The 24,780-nt window shown below is 36.2% G+C and overlaps 1 protein-coding gene and 1 non-coding gene across 4 annotated transcripts in view; both read right to left on the bottom strand.

The window, feature by feature from the left end:
- The window catches only part of RNF13 (ring finger protein 13), a 139,062-nt gene that overhangs the window by 92,734 nt on the left and 21,548 nt on the right, over positions 1-24,780 (bottom strand). For all 3 annotated transcript variants that reach the window (XM_029214043.1, XM_029214042.1, XM_029214044.1), the window contains exons 2-3: positions 15,039-15,168; positions 1,225-1,305 (exon numbers count right to left, since the gene is read on the bottom strand). In XM_029214043.1, coding sequence (XP_029069876.1) covers positions 1,225-1,305; positions 15,039-15,152 — 195 coding nt within the window. In that variant the 5' untranslated portion in view covers positions 15,153-15,168. The remainder of the gene's footprint in view (positions 1-1,224; positions 1,306-15,038; positions 15,169-24,780) is intronic.
- Positions 14,123-14,229, bottom strand: LOC114891398. Its single transcript, XR_003792505.1, has one exon. It is a non-coding gene; the product is annotated as a U6 spliceosomal RNA (small nuclear RNA).

Consider the following 24,780-nt stretch of genomic DNA (forward strand, 5'->3'; position numbering starts at 1 on the left):
TTAAAAAATTAACCACTGATATGTCCCTCTCGGAGACGCCTGCTATCCTAAATGAGAATAACAGTTTTATGGTACTTAAATAAGGAATTTTAAGAAAGTTAGAACAGGAATCCATCTTGGCTGAGAGATACATGTGTCACCAGGAAGGACCCTGAGTCAGACCAAATATGGGCCAAGCAAGATGACTGGCCAGAGACAACCCTGAAACTAACCCCATTACCATAAAACCTGAGACCTCGAGCCAAGTGGTTGAGCAGTTCTCCTGGGTTCCCTTATCCTGCTGCTCTCTACCCGGGCGCCCCTTCCCAATAAAGTCTTTTGCTTTGTCAGTTAAAAAAGAAAGAAAGAAAGAACAAACTGAAAACTTTCTGTGGTACATATATACACAATTTCATGTATTCTAACTTACATAACATAAAAATCTTATATTATCTTAGAATAGGGAAGGAACTTCTAAGCATGACTCCAGAGGTAGAAGGGAAAGATAACAATATTTAACTACATAAACAAAACTTCTGACACTTTAAAATTAAAAGATGAAGGACAAACTGAGAAAAATGATCTGAGGCATATATGGCAAACAATAGATTGGCACTTTTAATATATAAAGTATTCTTACAAATCAATAAGAATGGACATCTTAATTTAAAAATGGGCAAACTATATTAGCAAAAACTGGACAAGCTAAATATCCACTGTAAAAAAAGTTAAACCAATGTTCAAAAATATACAGTATTTCATGATATGGCAAAACCATGCAGCCACAGCAAATAAAAATGCAGATCCTTGTCTATTAGCATGAAAAGATGTTCTAGATTTACAATAAAGTAAAAAAGGCAGGTAACCAAGTGGCATATTTCTATTAGTCTTAAATATAGATTCATTATATATGTACATAAATATATATGCACATAAATATATAAGCACACATATTTGTACCTATATATGCACATGTGTATCTACAAACACACACATGGCACATATTCTAGCAAACAGGTCTGAAATATCATATACCAAATGTTAACAGCAGATAGTTCAGAATAATACAATCATAGGTGATTTTCACTTTCTTCTTCATACCTTTTGAATAGTCTTTACGAATGAACATGTATAAGTTTTATGATAAGTAATAGAAATATTTTCATTCTTTAAACAAATAAAGAGAAATAAAGATCACTTTATTAAATATCCTGTACCTTTAATTATATATTACTATTTTCTTACCTTTAAACCTTCAGCTGGAAGTCTATAGCCAAATCTTGCTGGAAGGTCATCAAATGTCTGAGACACGTTTTCAAAATTATACTAAATATAAAATTAAAAACAATCAAGTTACAACCAATGTACACATAACATTAAAAACAAAAAGTCTGTCAAACTATTTAAGTTGTAATTTCCACGATTTTGATTTACTATCACAGCTTATCATAATAAAATCAACTTTGTAAATGCACATCCACTAAAATAGAAAGGAATGTATACAATTTACTACATAAACAACTGCTTAAATTGGATTCTGATTTCATGTAAGTATTATTAAACAGAAGCAATAATTCTATAACATTAAACCACCTACTGTTTTTCTGAGTTTTTCCCCATAGACAATTCCCTAACAAGAAATTTTCTAGACAGATTATTTTCCAGCAAGAGTTCCATTTTATTTTCTCTATAAGGGTCTGATTTAATAGAAGAGATTTACAGGATTTCTGACAATAGCTTTGAAAGATGCCTTTCCCCCAGAGAAAGAAGAAGTATCAAATCATACTTTTAAGATACTGCCATTTTTAAAGTAATCTGAACACTTTTATCCAGGGCTGAACAATGAAAGGACTAAACTCAATGAAATACATACATAGAGAGAGCTGAAGGTATCCAAACTCTTTAACAACCTTCCCCTTCCTTATAGATACAGATTCCTAGGCTACAATATTTATCAGTCCTCTACCTCTGCTGTGCTTTTAGAAGATAATATAATAATTGTGAAGTGAGCTTGCTGTATTATTTAAGATGCTATATTCAATGTGCTTTAAAGAAAACAAGAGAAACAAGGAAGATAGATGAACTAAGCAAACATAGTAAACAAGTAACTTTTGAAACACAGGTGAAATTTATATGATATATCAGAAGTTAAGATACTTGTCAGTAAACTATAGGCCAAAGACAGAAAAACTAAAACTCATTTGTTTTGAATATAGATTAAAAGGATGGAACAAAGCAAGAATGTTATGTATAGACAGCAAAAGATAGAAGGATGAAGCAAACCTTAAATATTCACAAAGCATGGATTAGGTCACACATCCAGGTTGATAGCTATGTGGTCCTTAAATTAAACGCCCACTGCTGATCCTTATTCTAGCCTCATGTGCCATCTGCCTGAGACACCCGGATAAACAGCCCTGTAGGTTAACAGCCAGCTACAGCTGTGTTCAGATGTAAGTACCTCAAGCCTCTCCAACAGAGCAAAGCAAACACTGGATCCAGACACCTTCCATCTGTCAAGCCCCCTTGCTCATCCTCAACTCAGGTCCTGGTAACCACACTGTCACCAGGGAAAACTGATGCAGCATAGAGACTAGACAAACTAAAAACAGAAAACACAGGATTCAGGTAGTGTGGCTCTTGCCTCCCACTCGCATCCTAACCTGAGTGTATTAACATACCCATCTTTTACCTATGCTTCTCACTGTATGTTTGTAATTAATTCAATAAATCGTATGATTCAAGCATCTGAATTTGATTGTTGAAACTATCCATTCTTTTACCTCTGGGATAATCAGCCTGGCAGTATACCTGGAGGCCAGCAATGCTTCAGAGTAATTTCCTACTTTAAAAATAATTCATATTTGCAGAGTGCTCTATGGTTTACAAAATGCTTTAGAGTCAAAAAGTGCTTTCATATTCATTACCACAATGTATCATTTAATCTCTTAATTAAAACATCTTTCTTAATTGATTCAATTAAATTATGATCAGCTTTGAACTTGACAAAGTCATTTAACTCCTCCAAGGCCAAAGACACCACTGTAAAATAAGTAAATAGATCTAGATCAACATAAACAAACCAAAAAAAAAAAAATACAGATGTGTACAGGCAGTACTTTTTTAAAAATGTACTTTTAAAATTTGGAAATGGATAGGACCTGCGGGTGGAAGGGGAGAGGCAGCACATCCGAATGGGGGCCTCTGGAGTGTGGAGTTCCGGAGTTTGGAAGTTGATAAATAATTCATATGGTCTTTGCGGAAACTTCTCCAGGTGACAAACCCAGATTGCATGCAAGCAGTCAGTTTGGTTGTGGAAAGCTGTGTGGCTGACAGGGTCTTGGTGCTCTGGCCGGGTGTCAGGCCTCAGCCTCTGATGTGGGAGAGCCAAGTTCAGGACTTTGGACCACCAGAGACCTCCCAGCCCCATGTAACATCAATCGGTGAGAGCTCTCCCAGAGAGCTCTGTCTCAAAGCTAAGACCCAGCTCTACTCAACAGCCAGCAAGCTCCAGTGCTGGACACCCCATGCTGAACAACTAGCAGGACAGGAACACAACCCCACCCATTAGCAGAGAGGCTGCCTAAAATCATACTAAGTTCACAGACACCCCAAAACACACCACCAGATGCGGTCCTACCCACCAGAAAGACAAGATCCAGCCTCATCCACCAGAACACAGGCACCAGTCCCCTCCACCAGGAAGCCTACACAACCCACTGAACCAGCCTTACCCAATGGGGGCAGACACCGAAAACAACGAGAACTGGGAACCTGCAGCCTGTGAAAAGGAAAAGGAGACCCCAAACATAGTAAGTTAAGCAAAATGAGAAGACAGAAAAATATACAGCACATGAAGGAGCAAGGTAAAAACGCACCAGACCAAACAAATGAAGAGGAAGTAAGCAGTCTACCTGAAAAAGAATTCAGAGTAATGATAGTAAAGATGATCCAAAATCTTGGAAAAAGAATGGAGAAAATACAAGAAACGTTTAACAAGGACCTAGAAGAACTAAAGAGCAAACAAACGATGAACACCACAATAAATGAAATTTAAAATTCTCTAGAAGGAATCAATAGCAGAATAACTGAAGCAGAAGAATGGATAAGTGACCTGGAAGATAAAATAGTGGAAATAATTACCGCAGGGCTTCCCTGGTGGCGCAGTGGTTGAGAATCTGCCTGCCAATGCAGGGGACACGGGTTCGAGCCATGGTCTGGGAGGATCCCACATGCCGCGGAGCAACTAGGCCCGTGAGCCACAACTACTGAGCCTGCGCGTCTGGAGCCTGTGCTCCGCAACAGGAGAGGCCAAGATAGTGAGAGGCCTGCGCACCATGATGAAGAGTGGCCCCCACTTGCCACAACTAGTGAAAGCCCTAGCACAGAAACAAAGACCCAACACAGCAAAAATAAATTGATTAATGAACTCCTACCCCCAACATCTTAAAAAAAAAAAAAAAGTCACTGGAATCAGGACAAAATAATAATAATAATTACCGCAGAGCAGAATAAAGAAAAAAGAATGAAAAGAATTAAGGACAGTCTCAGAGACCTCTGGGACAACATTAAATGCACCAACATTCAAATTATAGGGGTCCCAGAAGAAGAAGAGAAGAAGAAAGGGATTGAGAAAATATTTAAAGAGATTATAGTTGAAAACTTCCCTAATATGGGAAAGGAAATAATCAAGTCCAGGAATGCAGAGAGGCCCATACAGGATAAATCCAAGAAGAAACACACCAAGACACATATTGATCAAAATATCAAAAATTAAATACAAAGAAAAAATATTAAAAGCAGCAAGGGAAAAGCAGCAAATAACACACAAGGGAATCCCCATATGGTTAACAGCTGATCTTTCAGCAGAAACTCTGCAAGCCAGAAGGGAGTGGCAGGACATATTTAAAGTGAGGAAGGAGAAAAACCTACAACCAAGATTACTCTACCCAGCAAGGATCTCATCCAGATTTGACAGAGAAATTAAAACCTTTACAGAGAAGCAAAAGCTAAGAGAATTGAGCAGCACAAAACCAGCTTTACAACAAATGCTAAAGGAACTTCTCTAGGCAGGAAACCAAGAGAAGGAAAAGATCTACAATAACAAACCCAAAACAATTAAGAAAATGGTAATAGGGACATACATATCAATAATTACCTTAAATGTAAATGGATTAAATGCTCCAACCAAAAGACACAAACTGGCTGAATGGATACAAAAACAAGACCCATATATATGCTGTCTACAAGAGACCCACTTCAGACCTAGGGATACACAGAGACTGAAAGTGAGGGGGTGGAAAAAAATATTCCATGCAAATAGAATTCAAAAGAAAGCTGGAGTAGCAATTCTCATATCAGACAAAATAGACTTTAAAATAAAGACTATTACAAGAGACAAAGAAGGACACTACATAATGATCAAGGGATCAATCCAAGAAGAAGATATAACAATTGGAAATATTTATGCACCCAACATAGGAGCACCTCAATACATAAGGCAAATGCTAACAGCCATAAAAGGGGAAAACAACAGTAACACAATAATAGTAGGGGACTTTAACACCCCACTTTCATCAATGGACAGATCATTCAAAAATGTAAATCAATAAGCAAACACAGGCTTTAAATGACACATTAAACAAGATGGACTTAATTGATATTTACAGAACATACCATCCGAAAACAAAAGAATACACTTTCTTCTCAAGTGCTCATGGTACATTCTCCAGGATAGATCATATATTGGGTCACATATCAAGCCTTGGTAAATTTAAGAAAACTGAAATCGTATTAAGTATCTCTTCCGACTACAATGCTATAAGACTAGATATCAATTACAGGAAAAAAAATTGTAAAAAATACAAACACATGGAAGCTAAACAATATACTACTAAATAACCAAGAGATCACTGAAGAAAGCAAAGAGGAGGGCTTCCCTGGTGGCGCAGTGGTTGAGAGTCCACCTGCCAACGTAGGGGACATGGGTTCATGCCCCGGTCCGGGAAGATCCCACATGCTGCGGAGCGGCTGGGCCCGTGAGCCATGGCCGCTGAGCCTGCGCATCCGGAGCCTGTGCTCCGCAATGGGAGAGGCCGCAACAGTGAGAGGCCCATGTACCACAAAAAAATAAAATAAAATAAAGAAAGCAAAGAGGAAATTAAAAAAAACCTAGAAACAAATGACAATGAAAACAGGACGACCCAAAACCTATGGGATGCAGCAAAAGCAGTTCTAAGAGGGACGTCTATAGCAATAAAATCCTACCTCAAGAAACAAGAAAAATCTCAAAAAACCAAGCTAACCTTACACCTAAAGCAATTAGAGAAAGAAGAACAAAAAAACCCCAAAGTTAGCAGAGGAAAGAAATTATAAAGATCAGATCAGAAATAAATGAAAAAGAAATGAAGGAAATGATACCAAAGATCAATAAAACCAAAAGCTGGTTCTTTGAGAAGATAAACAAAATTGGTAAACCATTAGCCAGATTCATCAGGAAAAAAAGGGAAAAGACTCAAATCAATAGACTTAGAAATGAAAAAGAAGAAGTAACAACCGACACTGCAGAAATACAAAGGATCATGAGAGATTACTACAAGCAACTATATGCCAATCAAATGGACAACCTGGAAGAAATGGACAAATTCTTAGAAAAAAAAAACCTTCTGAGACTGAACCAGGAAGAAATAGAAAATATAAACAGACCAATCACAAGCACTGAAATAGAAACTGTCATTAAAAATCTTCCAACAAACAAAAGCCCAGGACCAGATGGCTTCACAAGAAAATTCTATCAAACATTTAAAGAAGAGCTAACACCTATTCTTCTCAAGCTCTTCCAAAACATAGCAGAGGGAGGAACATTCACAAACTCATTTTATGAGGCCACCATCACCCAGATACCAAAACCAGACAAAGGTGTCACAAAAAGGGACTTCCCTGGTGGCACAGTGGTTAAGAATCTGCCTGCCAATGCAGGGGACACGGGTTCAAGCCTTGGTCCGAGGATGCCACATGCCGCGAGGGAACTAAGCCCGTGCACCACAACTACTGAAGCCCGTGCACCCAGAGCCCATGCTTCACAACAAGAGAAGCCACCGCAGTGAGAAGCCTGTGCACCATGACAAAGAGTAACCCTGCTCGCCGCAACTAGAGGCAGCCCACGCACAGTAACAAAGACCCACTGTAGCCAAAAATAAAATATAAATAAATTAATTTTTTTTAAAAAGACGTCACAAAAAAAGAAAACTACAGGCCAGTATCACTGATGAACACAGATGCAAAAATCCTCAACAAAATACTAGCAAACAGAATCCAACAGCACATTAAGAGGATCATACACCATTATCAAGTGGGGTTTATCCCAGGAATGCAAGGATTCTTCAATATACGCAAATCAATCAATGTGATACACGATATTAACAACTTGAAGGATAAAAACCATATCATCATTTCAATAGATGCAGAAAAAGCTTTTGACAAAATATAACACCCATTTATAATAAAAACCCTCCAGAAAGTAGGCATAGAGGAAACTTAGCTCAACATAACAAAGGCCATATATGACAAACCCACAGCCAACATCCTTCTCAGTGGTGAAAAACTAAAACCATTTCCACTAAGATCAGGAGCAAGACAAGGCTGCCCACTCTCACTATTATTATTCAACATAGTTCTGGAAGTTTTAGCAACAGCAATCAGCGAAGAAAAAGAAATCAAAGGAATCCAGATCGGAAAAGAGGAGTAAAACTGTCACTGTTTGCAAATGACATGATACTATACACAGAGAATCCTAAAGATGCTACCAGAAAACTACTAGAGTTACTCAATGAATTTGGTAAAGTAGCAGGATACAAAATGAATGCACAGAAATCTCCTGCATTCCTATACACTAATGATGCAAAATCTGAAAGAGAAATTAAGGAAACACTCTCATTTACCACTGCAACAAAAAGAATAAGATAGCTAGGAATAAACCTACCTAAGGAGACAAAAGACCTGTATGCAGAAAACTATATGACGCTGATGAAAGAAATGAAAGATGATACAAACATATGGAGATACACCATGTTCTTGGATTGAAAGAATCAACATTGTGAAAATGACTATACTACCCAAAGCAATCTACAGATTCAATGCAATCCCTATCAAACTACCAATGGCATTTTTCACAGAACTAGAACAAAAAATTTCACAATTTGTATGGAAACACAAAAGACCCTGAATAGCCAAAGCAATCTTGAGAAAGAAAAACGGAGCTGGAGGAATCAGGCTCCCTGAATTCAGACTATACTACAAAGCTACAGTAATCAAGACAGTATGGTACTGGCACAAAAACAGATATATAGAACAATGGAACAGGATAGAAAGCCCAGAGATAAACCCACACACACATGGTCACCTTATCTTTGAGAACGGAGGCAAGAATAAACAATGGAGAAAAGACAGCCTCTTCAATAAGTGGTGCTGGGAAAACTGGACAGCTACATGTAAAAGAATGAAATTAGAACACTCCCTAACACCATACACAAAAATAAACTCAAAATGGATTAAAGACCCAATGTAAGGCCAGACACTATAAAACTCTTAGAGGAAAACATGTGCAGAACACTCTATGACATAAATCACAGCAAGATCCTTTTTTGACCTACCTTTTTTGATAGGGAGTGTGGGAGGGAGCCGCAAGAGGGAGGGGATATGGGGATATATGTATACATATAGCTGATTCACTTTGTTATACAGCAGAAACAAACACAACATTGTAAAGCAATTATACTCCAATAAAGATGTTTAAAAAAAAAAGGTGTACATAATATATTTTTTTTAAAAATTTAAGTTTTGGAAATAAAAACTAAGAAAACTAAAAAGAGTTCTTCCCACTTTCCTTGCTTTATTGATAGAAAAAGAATTTATGGGTGGGTTTTATAAACTTATGAGCTTTAGGTCTCTTTTTGGTGATGGAACTAACTCCTTTTCCATGTCGATGTTTCCCTGAGTTGCTGAATTTGACTGACTTTTTACTGCACCTGAGGATGGATCAAGGGAGGTCGTTTGGTGGGAAGGACAACCTATAGAGCACAGGACATAGAGCAATGATTTTAAGTGAGTCTACTAGAAACATTTCTAATTGTGTGGGGTAAAGTTATCTTTTTCATTTTGGTTTCAACGGATTGAATGACTTTTCACACTTACTATTGATTTGAAATTAGGTCAGAGAATGTTAACTAGATTCTTATGTAGATTGCTGGTTTGGGTTATATCTTGAGAATTAGTACCAATGCATTTGTTTGATTATCATGATAATTATACTCTTTCTCCCCATTTTAGGAAATTATTCCAGAGACAAGAGCATAATAAATTATGTTTAAGTTGAAAAATAAAAAAATTAGGAAATGGAAAATCTACAACTGTACTAAAGTACTCTTTTATCACTTCCTATTACTTTTATTACTTCTTATTACTGAGTTCACTTTTTTGGTTAGAATTTCAGAAATAAAATATCTAGCTTAAACTACAGTACTTGTAACACTGACTTGGAATAAGTTTTGTTATCGAGTGAGACTCACTTTGAAACTGCTTTGCCTTTCCTCAGGAAGGCAGTTGTTAACTTTGCTCACACTGCTTTTTACAATCACATTGTTTAAATTAAAAAAAAAAAATGTTTCTATCATGAACAAGACAAACAGAAACATCTTTAATACAAAAGTACCTTCTTTTTTAGTATGGTGGGGGCAGGAGGAACGCTGCTGCTCATGAAATTAAAGCACACTCACTGTTCAAATTTTTGAAACAGAAAAAAAATTATTCCTCTCTGGAATCCCACTCTCAAAGATTACCATGTTGCGACTTTACTTATTTTGAAGAGGTCTTTTCTTAACCAGTTCCCCTCTTTGACAGCAGCCTTAACAGAAGATTTAATTCAATTCAGAAAGTAACAAATAGCTAACAATTATGGAGCATTTATGACATCATGCTAAACACCTGACAGGTATTCACTTATTTAAAACTCATGACAATCCTATAAAGTCAGCCACTATTATCATCATCCTCATTTTACAGATTGACTACAGAATAAAAATACTCCGCTTGAAAATAACTTGCTCTAGTAAATAAGAACCAGGATTCTAATCCAGGCAGTCTGGCCTCAGATCCCTGGCTCTTAACCCATTGCCCTACACTGTCTCTCCTCCAATCTCATTTTCATAAGTAAACTGAAATTTAAGAGATGTTAGGTAATTTGCCCAAGGTCATGGAGCTACAGAGTGGTAGAACTGGAATTCAACCCAGACTGTAACTCCCATTGCTGGAGCTCTTAACTGCTTTGCTATATAATCCAATCCATTCACACCACCAACCACTGGGTGCTTCTCTCCTAACTCTGCCCACTGACCCCCACAAACACCTACCAAGCAACAAAATCTCTAACAAATCCCTACAACAGAATCAAACATGCCCCTGCCAATTCTAAAGCTCCATGTTTCTAAATATGAACCTACATAATTAATAACTTCATATTTCCTTTAAGGGTTAAAGAAAAGAGAAGCAATAAGAGATGAAAAGAGAATGAATTGCTAATTTAAAAAACCCAATAATCTAAAGTTCCAAGGAATAAATGCTATTAAAAGAAAATATGAATGACTTCCCTGGTGGTCCAGTGGTTAAGACTCTGCACTTCCACTGCAGGGTGCACAGGTTCGATCCCTGGTCAAGGAACTAAGATCCTGCATGCTGTGAGGCACAGCCAAAAAAAATTTTTTTAAAAAGAAAAGAAAGAAAACATGAAAGAACTAAATCTCCAAGGAAAAGCTATTAATCAACTCAAATATTTATTGAATTCCTACTGTGTAACTCTTACTAGGTACCAGAAACAAAGTTTAGTAAGACACAGTCCTGCCTTCCAGGTACCCATGATCTAAGGGGCTTACTGACTAGTCAGCAACACACTATATAGTAGCATCTCCATATCCTCTTAAAACTCACCAACCAGTTGGACAAATACTGTTGTCAGGGAATTAACAGTCAAGTGGGAGAATTCAACTGCCAAAAATAAAATCATTTGGCATACCAATAGCATGACTGAAACTGACTTTATCTTTTCAAAAGCAACATCCTAATACCTGTCCAAAATAGAACTAGAATCAACCTGATATCCAACATACTTAAATTTTATTATTACAAACCCAGATTTCAGGGGTGTTCTTATTCAGCTAAAAGAAAGAGCTAATATTTTCTACCTCTTGACTCACTTCCTTTGAATGACTGTGTTACCACATCTAGTTCCTCTGCCTCAATTTTTAGTTCCCCTTTTTCCTAGTTACATGACTCCACAGCCCACTTCCCACCAGCTATCTCTGCATTCCTGTCAGCCTCTATCTTTAGTGTCAACATAAAGACCAGATTTAAGCAGCTCTCAGGGATAGTTCCTTTCACTAGATGACAACATACATTCCACACCTACCTGCCTGAGGCACAGGGAACACTGCTGGCAGGGGCTGATTATTCTTCTATATCTTTTTGTTTTGTATCTACGTTAAAAAATACAACTTAGGCAGTCACATACACTGCTCAAGTGAGTGAGTGAAAGATGATGAGAATGTTAATTATAAAGAAGATAACAAAGATAAAACATTTACTATGTGTCAGATACTGTTCTAAGCAGTTTACCTTATTTAATCATCACTACAACACTCCAGTTTACAAATTAAAAAACGGAGGTATTTATAGTGACTAAGTAATTTGATCCATATCACATAGCTAGTCAAGTTCCCAGAGCAGTCCACTGAAAATCATTTAACCCATCACGTAACTGAACCACAGAATAACAGTTCACTTCAGGTGAAAAAGAAAGAAGACAAGGAGTGGCAGATGTTAGAATCAACAGAGGAAAAAAAGAGAGAGAGAATGAAAGAAAACAAAGGAGAAAAGAGAAACAAGGAGAACTCCATTCCCTGTTCAGTCTATAAATCCTCTACCTCATTTCAAAAGTCATCCTAAGACTATTCCAAGGACTTCGGGAACCAATTTGAAGAAGAGATCTGAATAGCAATGGACTCAGTCCTTTAAAGGCTCTACTTCCACTCCATCTCAAAAAGATCCAGACTGTTCTAGAAAAATCTAATCAACCAGTTTCCTACTAAAGAGGGTAACACAGGATGAGAAATCTCATAGGGATTAGATTTACTATGCCCTCAAAAAGCTACGGTATAGAAAACAGCCTGGCTGTCTCAAGTTCTACAATGATTCTAGGCCCTTCCACAAGAGCTACAGTATGAAAAAGCACGGCTGAGGACCACATTAAGCTTTGGTCAGCAACAATTCTGGCCCTTCTATTTCTCACTTAATGTCATTAAGCAAATCGCTTGCACCCAGAAAGAAAAACCAGTAAATCCTTTGCATAGCACCTAGAGTACAGGCGTACACACACACACATCACACGTACAGATACAGTTAATTCTTCTTTTCTAGCTTCACATAAATGAGAAATAGGAAATATATACACTTTCTAGTGTAGAGGACAGTAAGACAGTAGCCCAGAAAGGACTACAAAGGTTTTGAGGAGCAACCTTCTTCTCTAAAAACTCTGCTACCCACCATCAAACGTTAAGGCCATTATGCTGCCTGCATCTGCCTCACAAGATGCGGTGTTGCTCCAGGACCTTGCTTCAGACATACATCATGGGAGACTTACAGAGGAATACCCAAGCCCCAACTCTCCCATCCTTTCCCCAAGTTCAGAGGACTTGGCTTAAGTACCTACTGTTAAGGACTGAATGCTTGTGTCCCCCCAAAATTCATATATTGAAGCCCTAAGGAAACGTGATAGTCCTAGGAAGTGAGGTCTTTGGGAGGTAATTAGGTTTAGGTGAGGTTATGAGGGTGGAGTCACCATGATGGTATTTGTGTCCTTATAAGAAGAGGAATATAGATTAGAGCTTCCTGCTTCTGTCACCACGTGAGGACACAGCAGCAAGGTGGCCATCTGTAAGCCAGGAAGAGGGCCTTCACCGAGAACTGAATCTGCTGGCACCTGGATCTCGGACTTCCCAGGTTCCAGAACTGACCATATGGAGGAAATGTCTGAGGAAATGGTGAAATGAAAGAGATAATTTGTGAACTTGGCTGAAAGGCTACACAATTGGTCTGAAAGTTTTTTCAAACTGTCACAAATCTAAAAAAAAAAAAATTCCAATATATTCACTGGAAAAAATTTGCATGTAAGTGGAACCACGCAGTTCAAACCTGTGCTGTTCAAGGGTCGACTGTATAAAGAAAACTCCAGGTTCAGAGTGGATTGATGGCAGAAAACCAGAGTGAACAGTCTAGATGCAAGCCAAGCTCTCAAGATTAAAAAGTCAAGATGGAAGGAAAAACTCATCAGGTTTTTGGTGACCCTCAGCAGAATTCATCCAAATGGAAGCCTGTCCAATAAGAAGAGCAAATCTACGGGTCTGTGAGGAACCATTACACCAATTTCCATAGTGGCTGCACCATTTTATATTCACACCAACAATACCAAGGGTTCCAGTTTCTCCACATGTTTGTCAATACTTATTTTCTGGGTTTTGATAACAGCCATCCTAATGGTTATGATATGATATCTCATTGTGGTTTTGATTTGCATTTCTCTAATAATTAGTGATTTAAACATTTTTTCTTGTGCTTACTGGCCATTTGTACATCTTCTTTGGAGAACTGACTATTCAATGTTTTTGTCCATGTTTAAATCTAGTTGTTTATTTTTTTTGTTGTGAAACAGTAGGAGTTCTTTATATATTCTAGATGTTACCCCCTAATTAGATACATGATTTGCAAATATTTTCTCCCATTCCATGGGTTTCCTCTTCACTCTCTTGATACGTTCTTTGAATGCACAAATGTTTTAAATTTTGATGTAGTCCAATTTATCTATTTTTTTTCTTTTTATACCTGTGTTTTTGGTGTTATAGCCAAGAAATCATTGCTAAATCCAAACTCATGAAGTTTTTCCCATATGTTTTCTCCTAAGTGCTTTTTAGTATTAGCTCAGCTCTTATGTTTAGGTCTTTGATTCACTTTAAGTTAATCTTTTGTATATGGTGTAAGGTAAGAGCTCAACTTCATTCTTTTGCATGTGAATATTCAACTTTCCTGGCACCATTTGCTGAAAAATATGGAACACTTTACAAATTTCCATGTCATACTTGTGCAGTGGCCATGCTAATCTTCTCTATATCATTCCAATTTTAGTTTAAATGCTGCCAAAATGAGCATTAGATGTCTTTCAAAGTTAAAATTATCTTTGGGATTTCTCAAAGAGCCCCTGGAAAATCACAATGATTTATACATTTATCTTATAAAAAGAGAGATGCCAGAAATATTTTAGGTTACTTTGATATACTTTATACTCCTGAACTAGCTCATCACTATATAAGGAATTCATGAGAATTATCAAATGAAAAGATGATTTTGTACAGATTAAATGTTATTCATATAAAATTTTCTGAGATTGTACATCGTGCAAAATAAACTGACAGGATCAAGAGATTTGTTAATGCCTTCATTGTCCATGATGTAATCTAAACCAAGGAAAAGTATTAATAAAACTCTTAAGAATGGAAAAGAAAAGAGATAAGACCATTATGCTTCTCTTCTGACTCATTAATGTTAACTTGAGGTTGAAATTTTCTATGGACATCTTGTACAATTTTTTAAAATATCACTATCAAAGTCATTACAGATACACCAATTACCAAGAAAAACAGTAAGATTCTACATAAAACACACGGCATTTAAATATATGTGCTCATCAGCACTCAAGACAGCACACACTCTCAAGAGCAACATTTATCACGTACTTATTGTACATGAGATCTTATTAAACATCAAGCAATAAAATAATGAGCAAGGTCCCCCACTTTCAAGTAATAGCTATGCACGTGCACCTGTATGTTTCTAAACACTTTGTAAGATTCCATTATTTTGTTATTGTATAACACTCCATTATTTAGGTCTTTTTAAAAACTTTTCCTTTAAGAGATGTTTTTAGGCATGAATAAATTTTACTGTTTAAATTTACTTACTGCTAAAATGTCCGCTTCTACAGGCAGTAGGTTTAGGAATGCAAAGAGCTGGACAGTCAAGATGGTATAGACTTGTGTGGCCGACAGCATGAGCATCCCGATGGAGAGCAGCATCTCGCTGTAAAATCACCTGGAAGACAAGTAGATGAATAACAATAAGTTCTGGTGCATTGTCCTTGAAAATAAGTTATTTGATATATTAGTTCCTGATGTCTAAAAATATCTCTTAATTACAAACATGGATTAAGATTAAAATGAAACTTGTATTTCAAAAGCACAATTGTTTACACAGATTTGGACATTTAGGTAAACACCCAGTGTTAGTCAATACCTACATAACTCAAGGTGACTAAGTTCTATGTTTTAGCCACAAAATAAAGATCCTCCCACAGTTCTCAGTTTATAGTACCGCTTGTCTACCAACTCAATTATGGGACAAGCAAGATTTCAATCAAAATAATGATTAAAAATGCACAAGCACCTTTGATTTAAAATTTTTTACAAAGAATTTTATAATCTGTAAATTTACTTTTTGTTTATTCTTGAATATTGTACCCACATTAGCATAATTTTTTTAAATGGCCATTTATTATAAAGTAATACTTTTTGCCCTTTTCCTCCTAGCAATATATACATACCTTTCTGCCTCTCTACATCCCAATGGCAATAGTGCAGCTACCTCTCCCAACCTCACCCAATTCTCTACATGAATCCCTATCTATCTTACAGCAAAAAGGTACCATGAAAGAACTCAATGTTAACCAAGTAAGTAACAAAATTCTTATTGGTAAGCCTCAACCAATTGTATAACATACTTCTTAAATGGTGAGAATGGAGTTTACAAAGACAAGAGCCTTTATAATGAATTATTTCATTAAATACCACAAATTCATGTAATAGCAATTTTGATGATGATTGCTGTTGGTAAAGCTCTGGACTTAGAGACTACCAGAGAGACTCACAATGACTCTTTGACACACACTGAAAGAGAGATACCTTGAATAATTTTTGAACTACCATCTTACAAAGCCATTAATAACAGAGATGAAATAAAGGTGAAAATATGTTAAACATACAGATTTATCCCAGAGACAGAAAGTAAATTAGTGGTTGCTGGGGGATGGGAGTAAGAATCAGGCAGAGAGGGGGGACAAATAGAAATGGGAATGACCACTCATGGAAATGGGGTTTCTTTTCGGGATGATGAAAATGTTCTAAAATTAGATTGCGCCGATGATTGCACAACTCTACAAATAAACTAAAAATCACTGCACTTTTTACTTTAAATGGGTAAATTTTACAGTGTATCATATCTCAATAAAGCTGTTTTTAAAATGCATAGATTTGTTGGTATTAGTTTCTTAAGTAAAATACATTTTATAATAGAGCTCTGTTGAGAAAAGAGTTAACACAGCAGGTCTGAGGCTGCTGTCCTTAGAAAGGCCTGCTTACAAGGTTGGCCCTTCGCTGGCATCTGGGGACTTAAGATTTCAGGAGGGTTCCCATCATTCTCTGATAAGAACAGCTCATTGTGCCTAAATTCTGCAAACAATGTGGTTTATGTTGAATACCTACTTTCTTTCTGGGAGTCTGAAGTTTTGGTATATGCTAGGTGGAGGGTGCCTACCTGAATAGCCCCCAATATAAACCCTGGGCACTGAATCTCTAATGAGCTCCCCTGGTAGACATTTCACATGTGTCATCATAACTCACTGCTGAGAAGTTAAGCTTATCCCCTGAGACTCCACTGAGAGAGACTCTTCAAAGCTCACACCTGGTTTTCTCTGCATTTTACCCCATGTACCTTTTCCCTTTGCCAACTCTGCTTTGTATCCTTTCACTGTAATAAATCACAGTCATGAGTACAATTATATGCTGAGTCCTGTAAGTCCTTCTAGTGAATCACTGAACTTGGGGGTGGTCTTGGGTACCCCCATCATAACCACATTATACAATTTCTAGGCAGAAATCATACCATAAAAACATATAAATCCTTATAAAATAAGGTATAGTTGCTACTAAATTTTGCTACAAAAAATAAATACACAGTATATTGACCACTGACCTGTTTGGGAAACTTAACCTGAATAAGAACTATGACTTCCCTTGTAAAGTTTTGGAATTCCCAGCTAACTTTAGGGGAGCGAGATGAACTGAGAGTTTAGAGGTGAAATAACTCTTAAGGATAGGAATGATAATAAGCACAACAACTCTAACTGACCACTTACTAACCGGACATTGCTCTAAGCATGTTATTGAATTTAAGTCATCTAATCCTAATAATACCCTATAAGGTATCATTTCATAGTTGGGGAAAACTTAGGCCCTATTAGGGAACTTGTCCAAGATCAAATAATGAATAATAGCAGAGCCAGTATTCAAACCCAGGCAATCTGTCTCTGAAGTCTACATGCTAACACCCAAATGAAAATAGCATCAATATCCAAGGTTGATGTCCAAAAGGTAGAGTAATGGATCTATGCTTACACAGGTACTCAAGGGCTTCAAACCAATGTTCACGGCACAGCAGCCACTGGAGTATTTACTTCTTTTGCTGTGTGTGTGTGTGTGTGTGTGTGTGTGTGTGTGTGTGTGTGTGTGCGCAGTGGGTTTTGGTTATACTTTTTATTGTCTTTTTTAAAATAACACATTCAGGACTTTTTAAAGTCTCTATTTACAAAACTAATTCTTGTTCATTGTAGAAAATGTGTGAAAAATTAAAATCACTCATAATCACCAAATAAAAGAATAACCAGTGTCCATATTTTGATGTATAACCTCCCATTCTTCTAGTTATGTGTAAATTCAAATATATACTTAGCAAAATTGGGATACACTATAGATGTTTTGTTAACTATTCTCTTCACTTACTGTATTATGAATATTTTCCTAATTCATTACTATATTTGAAAAAATTAAAACTTTCAAACCCTGTACCATAACATCCCCTCAAGAACCCTTACAGACAGCAGTCCATGAGACCCGCTAGGGCTTCCACCTCTTTCAAACACTACTTTTTTAAAAAATCTATCTCATATACTGGGTTCCCATATATGACTTTGATATACAAAATGAAAACTACTGGTCTAAAACAGGATGTATAACGACCACATGATATTTCGTATAAATGTTCTATAACGGATTTAATGGAATCCATATTGTTGGAGATTGAATTTGCTTCTTCTTATAAACTCTGCAGTAAATATTCTTATAGTTAAACCTTACAGGTACATCCTTAATTTTTTTAGATTAAAGTCACAGAAGTGAGTGGTAGTAGTATAACTGTGGTAAGGAATATGAGATCTAGTATTAGACAGACCTAAGTTTATATCTCAGCACTGCCACATGCTAACAGTGTGATTCTGAGGCAAAATTATTAAATTGCTTCCTCTGTAAAAGGAGATTATCTAGGATTTAAAAGACAACTGTGGTGAATAAATACAAAAATACATATAAGGACTTAACACAACAGTGAAATACAGGAGGAAAAGAGTTTGGGTAGTGATGCCAGTAGATGAGAGAGAAAATACAGAAGGAGAACCACAGTTAGTGGAAGTGAGAGCAATTTGGGAATTTTTTCACTTAATGTTTATGAAACATTCTAGTGGACATGTAAACAGTGATAAATAGAAGTCAGGAGCTCTACCCAAGGCATAAGAGAGATTTAGGAATCATCAACAAACAGGTGATAACTAAAGTGATCTTAATGTAAAAGTAAAAATTAAAAAGAGAAGAGGGCTAAAGAAAACTCTGAATGTCTAAATTTAGGTAGAAACAGAAAGCAGAGAAAAGAAAGAGAGAAAGAGATTGATTTCACAAAAGCCTAGAAAAAAAAGAACTTTAAAATGAATGTGGGGGAAGGAAGGCAGTTAGTCAACAGAAGTAAATGTTGGAGAAGAGGCAAAAAGGTCTACAATTTTCACATTTTAAGAGTCTGTCCAGGGAATTCCCTCGCGGTCAGCGGTCAGGACTCCGTGGTTTCACTGCTGAGGGCCCAGGTTTGATCACTGGTTGGGGAACTAAGATCCCACATGCCGCGCAGTGTGGCCAAAAAGAAAAATTGTTTAAAAAAAAAAAAAGAGTCTGTCCAAACTAAACAATGTAAGTTTCCAGTAATCGAACAGGTGCCCTTGCTCTTGCTCTGATCAGCTCACTGTTTCAAGAATGCACCCTGCTGTTGCCAGCACTAAATTTTTATTCGTGTATTATCCAGAAACTAAAATATACTCTACCTACAAAGGAAAAACTATGAATCCTATAAAACTGCATGCAAAATTTTATGTATGTATAGATACATGCAGTTTCTTGAAAAAGGTCCATGGTTGTTAATGCAGTCTCCAAAAAAAGCACAATAGGGTTTTTTTTGTTGTTAAATCTTCCCTTCTCCAAGAAGTTTTCTGGAAGGAAAAGTTAAACAAGCTTAAATCCTTTGTTACTTTCTCCCAGCACTTAAACTACTGGGTTGGGATAAATATAGACTGTCAACTGTATCACTAGGCAACATTAGTTATTGTAAAAATGACTTTCTAATTGGTGAAAACTGTAAAGACTCTATGTAGGTTAACTGTAAAAATCCTTGAGAGACACCAAACAGGTTTCTAGAGATGTATCCATTCCCACCATCTCTGATCATACCTAATTTTGCCTTCTATTTGACAAAATTCTACTACTAATTATAAACAAACATTTTATCTGAAATTAGCTACTTGACTCTGTCTAAAGGGTTTTCCAACTAGCAAATTCTCATTCCACTTTTCGTCAGTCTATATCACCTAAGATGTATTCTTGCCAAAATTATTTTAACCCAGTTCTAACAAGCCTTTAGCTCTAACTTCAAGTTTACAAGAAATACATGGAATAGAATTAAATAAGTAAAATAAAATGGATGTGTTACTTGAGGGCATTGCACCAATTCCTATAAAATTAAATGGAATAAACAAAACAGTGTTAGGGGGACAGAATGGGAGAACAGCATGAGACTGTTGTACATTAAAAGAGATAAAAAACATTACATCCAAATGCCGAACACAGGTTCAAGCAAACCAACAATAAAAATACAATTTAGGAACAAGAGGGACAATGTGAATGTAGTCCAGATATTAGATAAATTTTTTAAAATAATTGTTGATTTTCTAGGTATGATGACAGTATTGTGGTCATATGAGAAAGTCCCTATTTTTAGAGCTGTCTACTGAAATGCTTACGAATGAAATGTCATGATATCTGTAATTTACTTTAAAATTCTCCAGCCAAAAAAAATAAATAAACCAAAACACTAATCAACGTTAAATCTAGGAGAAAATTATATTGAGGTTCATTATACTATTTCTCTACTTTTCTATATGTTTGGTAATCTGTATAATAAGTTTTATTAATTCAGTGAATAAATAACTGTTTTAACTCTTCAGTGACCTTTTTATAGAAGGTCTTCAGCCTCATTTTTTTTAATATGGTATAATACACACAACATAAAATTTACCATTTTAAACATTTTTAAGTGTAAAGTTTAGGTTAGTGACATTAACTACATTCAAATTGTTGTGCAACCATCACCACCATCCATCTCCAGAACTTTTTCCTCTTCCCAAAGTGAAACTCTGTACTCATTAAATACTGATTTCCCATTCCCCCTCCCCCTAGACTCCAAGCAACCACTATTCTACTTTCTATCTCTTATGAATTTTACTACTCTATATCAGGTAACTGATATAAGTGGAATCACTTTATGTCTATTTATGTCTGGCTTATTTTACTTAGCATGTCTTTAAGATTCGTCCACGGGCTTCCCTGGTGGAGCAGTGGTTGAGAGTCCGCCTGCCGATGCAGGGGACATGGGTTTGTGCCCCGGTCTGGGAAGATCCCACATGCCGCGGAGCGGCTAGGCCCGTGAGCCATGGCCGCTGAGCCTACGCGTCCGGAGCCTGTGCTCCGCAACAGGAGAGGCCCGCGTACCACAAAAAAAAAAAAAGATTCATCCACATTGTAGAATATGTCAGAATTTCCTTCTCTTTTCAGGCTGAATAATATTCCATTATATGTATTTACATTTTGTTTATCCATTTATCTATCAATGGATGCTTTGGTTGATGCCACCTTTTGGCTACTGTGAACAATGCTGCTTTGAACATGGGTGTACAAATATCTGAGTCCCTGCTTCTTTTGGGTGTATATCCAAAAGTGAAATTGCTGGATTATATGGCAATTGTATATTCAATTTATTTGAGGAATCACATACCATTTTCCACAACAGCTGCACCATTTTACATTCCCACCAGCAATACATAAGGGTTCCAATTTCTTCATATCCTCGACAGCACTTATTTTCTGCTTGATAACAGCCACAGTAATGGATATAAAGTGGTATCTCATTGTGGCTTTGATTTGCACTTCTCTAATGATTAGTGATGTTCACCTCTTTTCATATGCTTATTGGCCTTCTGTGTATCTTCATTGGAGAAATAATTATTCAAATCCATTGCCCATTTTTTAAATTGAAGTATACCTGATTTACACTGTTGTGTTAGTTTCTAGTACAGCAAAGTGATTCGGATATATGTGTGTGTGTGTGTGTGTGTGTGTGTGTATTCTTTTTCAGATTATTTTACATTATAGGTTATTACAAGATAGTGAATATCGTTTGCTGTATAGCCCTATACCGTAGGACCTTGTTGTTTATCTATGTTATATATAGTAGGGTGTGTATGTTAATCCCAAACTCCTAAGTTATCCCTCCCCCTCTACCTTTCCCTTTTGGTAACCATAAGTTCGTCTTCTATGTCTTTGAGTCTATTTCTGTTTTGTAAATAAGTTCATTTGTATCATTTTGTTTTTTAGATTCCACATATAAGTGATATCATATGATATTTGTCTTTCTCTGACTTACTTCACTTAGTAAGATAATCTCTAGGTCCATCCATGTTGCTGCAAATGGCATTATTTCATTCTTTTTCTGGCTGAGTAATATTCCATTGGGTGTGTGTGTGTGTGTGTGTGTGTGTGTGTGTGTGTGTGTGTATACACACATATATATACACACCACATCTTCATTATCCATTCATCTGTCGATGACACTTAGGTTGCTTCCATGTCTTGTCCTTTGCCCATTTTTAATCGGGTGGTGGTTGTTGTTGAGTTTTGAAAGTTCTTTATATATTCTGCATATATTTCCCTTATGATATATATGATTGAAATATATTTTCACCAATTCCATGGGTTGTCTTTTCACTCTGCATAGTGTCCTTTGATACCCAAGTTTTTAATTTTGAGGAACCAACTCTTGATTTTGTTAATTTTCTACTGGCCTTGTGAATTTGAGAACCTTTGAACTGGGGCTGGTACATGTGGTTATCCATATGGCTTAAGAGCACAGATGCCAGTTACTCATCTAATGCTGTTCTGGTAGTTGCAAAATTTAAAAACTTCCCCAAGCAGCAGAGTAATCCTAACCTCACATTTAAGTTTGTGACAATACCATGCAACTCATCTACACAAAACTATATTCTAAACTTCATTTTACAGATGGGGATGCATTTAGTAAGTGTTTAAGACCAACATTACTTTCAGGAATTTGCTTTCCAAATGATCTTTAATTCTGAAGATGACTCACATTCTGACATCAACTAGTTCAGTACCAAATAACACTCATAAAACAGCTAACCATCGCCATAAGAAAGCCTCTGAATCAGCTCATATCTCAAGCTACTCTTGTGTATCACTGGGATTTCAAAAACTTGACCAAAATGCCCCACTGATAAAATAATGGTAATCTTTTCCTAATTTGAAAAAAGATTTAATAGGTAGTAATTTCAATTTATTTTTCTCCATAAATGTATCTTATACTACAAAATGCATCAAAAAGATATGTACTATAGAAAGCACTAACAGAAAAAAATACCTGAATAGCTAGTTAACTATTTTAGTGTAAAATTTATAATAGCCAAATCACATTGCATTAAATAGATGGTTTTTTTTTTACAAATGTGCTCATGGTCATATATGTTTATTATATATATATGGTACTATAAAATTTCCTCCAAAACAGTGTTGTCAATTCATACAAGTGAATATATCAATAACTTCATAGTATTCCTTAAAAAGCATCATGACTTCCAAGAGTTCAGCTGAGAACTACTAATATATACTACAGTTAAGTTTCCATAAAGTATAGTTTTTAATGCTTTTAATGAAACGGTTGAGAGACTGTCATGAAAAAAAGTGAAAAAAACGACAACAGGGCTTAACTTTTTAAGCAAAACTAAAATACCCAATAGTTCTTTGCAAGGAAACTGAAGGTTGCCCAGCTAATTTCTCTAACATGAAGCCATCTAAACTAAAAGCAAGCCTCATCTAAGATGTTTTACTTTTACTGTCAACCAATGTTTTTCAGATTCCACGACAATTTGATTTTTCCAACAAATGAAACAAAATAAGCAAAATTTTAATTTTAAAAGGTTAGCAAACAGGTTTCTCCAAAACATCAATTCTTTCCAACCTCTGAGACTCACACAAACTATTCCCAATGTTTAGTGTGTACCCTGATCCCCAAACCAGACAAGGACAACACACACACACAAAAAATTATAGGCCAGTATCTCTGATGAACATAGATGCAAAATCCTCAACAAAATACTAGCAAACTGAATAAAACAACACTTTAAAGGATAATCATAATCAAGTAGAATTTATTTCAGGGATGCAAGGATAGTTCAACATTCACAAATCAATGTGATACATGACATTAACAAATGAAAGATAAAAATCATTTGATCATTGCAACAGATGCAGAAAAAGCATTTGACAAGATTCAACGCTCATTTATGTAAAAACTCTCAATAAAGTGGGTATAGAAGCAATGTACCTCAACATAATAAAGGCCATATACAACAAACCCACAACTAACATCACACTCAAAAGTGAAAAACTGAAAGCTATCCCTCTAAATTGAGGAATAAGACAAGGATGCCCACTCTTGCCACTCTTATTCAACATATCACTGGAAGTCCTAGCCATAGCAATTAGGCAAGAAAAAGAAATAAAGGGAATCCAAATTGGAAGAAGTAAAACTGTCACTATGTGCAGATGACATGCTTTTATATATAAAAAACCCTAGGGGACTCCCCTGGCAGTCCAGTGGTTAAGACTTCACCTTCCAATGCAGGGGGTGCAGGTTCAATCCTGGTCAGGGAGCTAAGATCCCACATGCCTCGCGGCCAAAAAACCAAATCATAAAACAGAAGCCATATTGTAACAAATTCAATAAAGACTTAAACAATGGTCCACATCAAAAAAAAGAGAATCTTAAAAAAAAAACCCTAAAGACTCCAACAAAAAACTGTTAGAAATAATGAACTAATACAGTAAAGTTGCAGAGCACAAAATTAATATGCAAAAATCTACTGCATTTGTATACACTAAAAACAAATTAGCAGAAAGAGAAATTAAGAGCACAATCCAATTTACAATCACAACAAAAAGAATAAAATACCTAGGAATAAATTTAATCAAGAAAGTGAAAGACCTGTACACTGAAAGACACTGTTAAGTGAAACTGTAGACACAAAGAAATGAATATATATTCCATGCTCATGGACTGAAAGAATTAATTGTTAAAAGGTTCATATCATCTAAAGCAGCCTACAGATTCAATGCAATCTCTATCGAAATCCCAAGGACATTTTTCACAGAAATAGAACAAAAAACCCTAAAATTATATGGAACCACAAAAGACCGCAAATAGCCAAAG

The sequence above is a fragment of the Monodon monoceros genome, unplaced genomic scaffold (assembly GCF_005190385.1).
Source record: "Monodon monoceros isolate NGI ecotype Baffin Bay Population unplaced genomic scaffold, NGI_Narwhal_1 Super_Scaffold_11, whole genome shotgun sequence".
In the NCBI taxonomy this organism is placed as follows: domain Eukaryota; kingdom Metazoa; phylum Chordata; class Mammalia; order Artiodactyla; family Monodontidae; genus Monodon; species Monodon monoceros.